General features: G+C 36.1%; 1 protein-coding gene across 1 annotated transcript; it reads left to right on the plus strand.

The window, feature by feature from the left end:
- Positions 1 to 283: 283 nt before the first annotated feature.
- Positions 284 to 919, plus strand: LOC142620534 (uncharacterized). Its single transcript, XM_075793893.1, has one exon. It carries the CDS (start codon positions 284 to 286, stop codon positions 917 to 919), a length of 636 nt encoding a protein of 211 aa, XP_075650008.1.
- Positions 920 to 2,919: the final 2,000 nt, after the last annotated feature.

Below are 2,919 nucleotides of genomic sequence, written 5' to 3' on the forward strand. Positions count from 1 at the left end.
CAAGGAGATTTCCTGGATGAAGATATCATGGGGATTGAGACAGAATCTTGGAAGATGTACTTCAATGGAGCAACAAATCAAATGGGAATGGTATTGGAGTTCTCTTAATTTTTCCAAAAGGAACCCACGTCCCATTTTCTAGCAAACTCAACTTTCTTGCCACCAACAATGCCACTGAATATGAAGCCTGCATCATGGGGCTACGAGCAGCCCTAAGCCTAGGAGTGAAAGAATTAGAAGTACATGGCGACTTAGGCCTGATAATCTCCTAGATTCAAAATAAATGGAAGATCAGAGAAGAAAGGTTGTGCCTTATCATGAATGTCTTCAAAAGTGGGCCTCAAAATTCAATAAGGTCCAATACCAATATGTGCCAAGGATGCAGAATCAGATTGCGGATGCTTTAGCAAAAATGGAATCCATGATGAATGGGCCTAAAGAATATGAAACAAGACCAATAGTGGTGGGACAAAAAGAGGAACCAACTTATTGCATGACAATAGAAGAAGACGAAGAAAAGAATGGGAGAGGGGAATGGTATTCAGACATCTTACAATACCTTAAGGATGGGATATACCCACCATCTACAAACAAGAATGACCAATTGACCATCTGGAGGTTGTCCACTAATTACATTATTTGTGGTGAAAGGCTTTACAAAAGATCATATGATGGAATTTATCTCCTTTGTGTAACCGCTAAGGAGGCACATCAAATAATTAAAGAGGTTCATGAATCAAGCTATGGGCCACATATGAATGCACACATATTATTAAGGAAGATAATGAGGCAAGGCTATTACTGGACCACCATGGAAGTTAACTGTGTGGCTCATGTTCAGAAATGCCATCAATGCCAAGTTCACGGAGACCTGAAGCCTATGCCACCCATGCCATTACACACCCCGACATCACCCTAGCCATATTATACATGGGGGATAGATATTATTAGGAAGATTCATCCAACTACATCCAATGGCCATGAATTCATACTTGTTGCTATAGACTATTTCACTAAATGGGTAGAAGTTGCCTCCAACAAGGTTTTGAACTCAAAGAAAGTTGCTCAATTCATCCAGACTAATATCATCTGTAGATATAAGGTACCACATGAAATTATCTCTAACAATGGGTTACATTTTAAGGGAGAAACATAAAAGCTGCTGCAACAGTTTAACATTCAACACCATAAATCTTCACCCTACCGTCCTCAAACTAATGGAGCAGTTGAGGCTACTAACAAAAACATAGGACGAATTTTGAAGAAAAGTACAAAAAAATTACAAGGACTGGCACTTATAATTTGTTGGAAAAATGCATGGAAAAAATGTATTTGTATCTCATGCAAACATGCGCAGCGGAAAAGATTAATGGATCTACTTCATTCGCAATTGATAACATGTACTATGTAAGTTTCAGAATTAGAGAATAAGAAAGCGTACCTTGGTGCGGTGAAATTCAAAACCGAAGATCAGAAGCACTTGGGAAGACTTTTAACCTTCACTCCAATTCCACTTAATGCCCAAGATGTGTGGTCTCTCAATCAGTTTCCAAGGAGAGAATAGGAGAGTATCCAACACTCACATACTCACAATTTCAGAATGATGTCTCAAACCACACATGAAAAGGTCTCATGAAAAACCTTCTATATATTAAAATTATGTATGTTTCTCTCCTTATATATAACTAATTATCTAATTGGGCTAGCTTTTTAGGCCATTCCAATTGGGCTCTTGTGTGTGGCTTGGAGTGGGTACAAAATGGACTAATAAGACACTAGCTCCAATGGGCTGTGGGCTTTTCTGTCAACTCTTGACAAGTCCAAAGTTACCATATTTACTACCACTATATAAATATAGTTGCACTCTAGGCCTTATCTATAAATTATATCCCAAGACTTTATTATACATGCAACCCCTTCATAAAATATTTATAGTAATACAAAGTCATGAATGTAGACTGCCACTTTGTAAATTACTACATCTTATCCTTGAGTACCTAGTTTAATCCTTTAAGTTATTCATTATATATTTATGGAATCCAATTCCATAAATATATACTTTAGTAACTCCTTACTAAAGTGGTTTGGCCCAACTCTCTGAATAACCAAACCCATTAAACTTATCTCAAGTGAATATTTTGTATCTCCGTTAAGAGACTATGAATTCCATCTTGAGAATACATGTTCCATCAACACTAAATGTAGTTGCCCAACATACTGAGGTTTTGACCGTGACTAATAGATCTCACTCCTGATATATCAAAACAACCTACATCTCATGATCGGGTCCATTATTCTCTCAGGATTAAGAGTTCATGTAAATAGAAGTCGTGAGATTTATTATTCGTGTAAAAGTCGTTAGGAGAATAATAAATCTCACAGCGGTCCAGTTCAATATGTCTTAACTCTTAAAACATATCAACATACCAACTAGAAATCTTCATTTCCAGATCAAGACAAATTATCTTAGTTGATATGTTATAGTCTTCGCAGATGAAACGTCCAATTTCATCACCGACTACGAACTACATTTTGAGTTTACAAGGAACTTGTGATTTACATCTTCTGTGACTAAATCATATACAGTGCATCTCATGGACTAAGATAATGTCCCATTAGTTCATTTATAAATAGTCTCATATAATTAAACAATTTAATTATTTATTACATGCCAATAAATTGGATTTTGAGGCATAAACCCCAACAATCTCCCACTTGCCCTCAAAGACAATTTATCATATATCTGACACTTATCTCCCTTTAGAGTAATTCATAATCACTCTAAGGCAAGGTGTGGAAACAAGTTTCAGTCAGATTTATTGTATAAATTATCTTTTCTACTACTATTTCTCATGTACTCATATCTCTCTAATGAGATGATACTATTTACACTTAATGTGTATCTTCATCTCCTAGGAT

This window comes from Castanea sativa, chromosome 12, assembly GCF_040712315.1.
Source record: "Castanea sativa cultivar Marrone di Chiusa Pesio chromosome 12, ASM4071231v1".
NCBI classification, from domain to species: domain Eukaryota; kingdom Viridiplantae; phylum Streptophyta; class Magnoliopsida; order Fagales; family Fagaceae; genus Castanea; species Castanea sativa.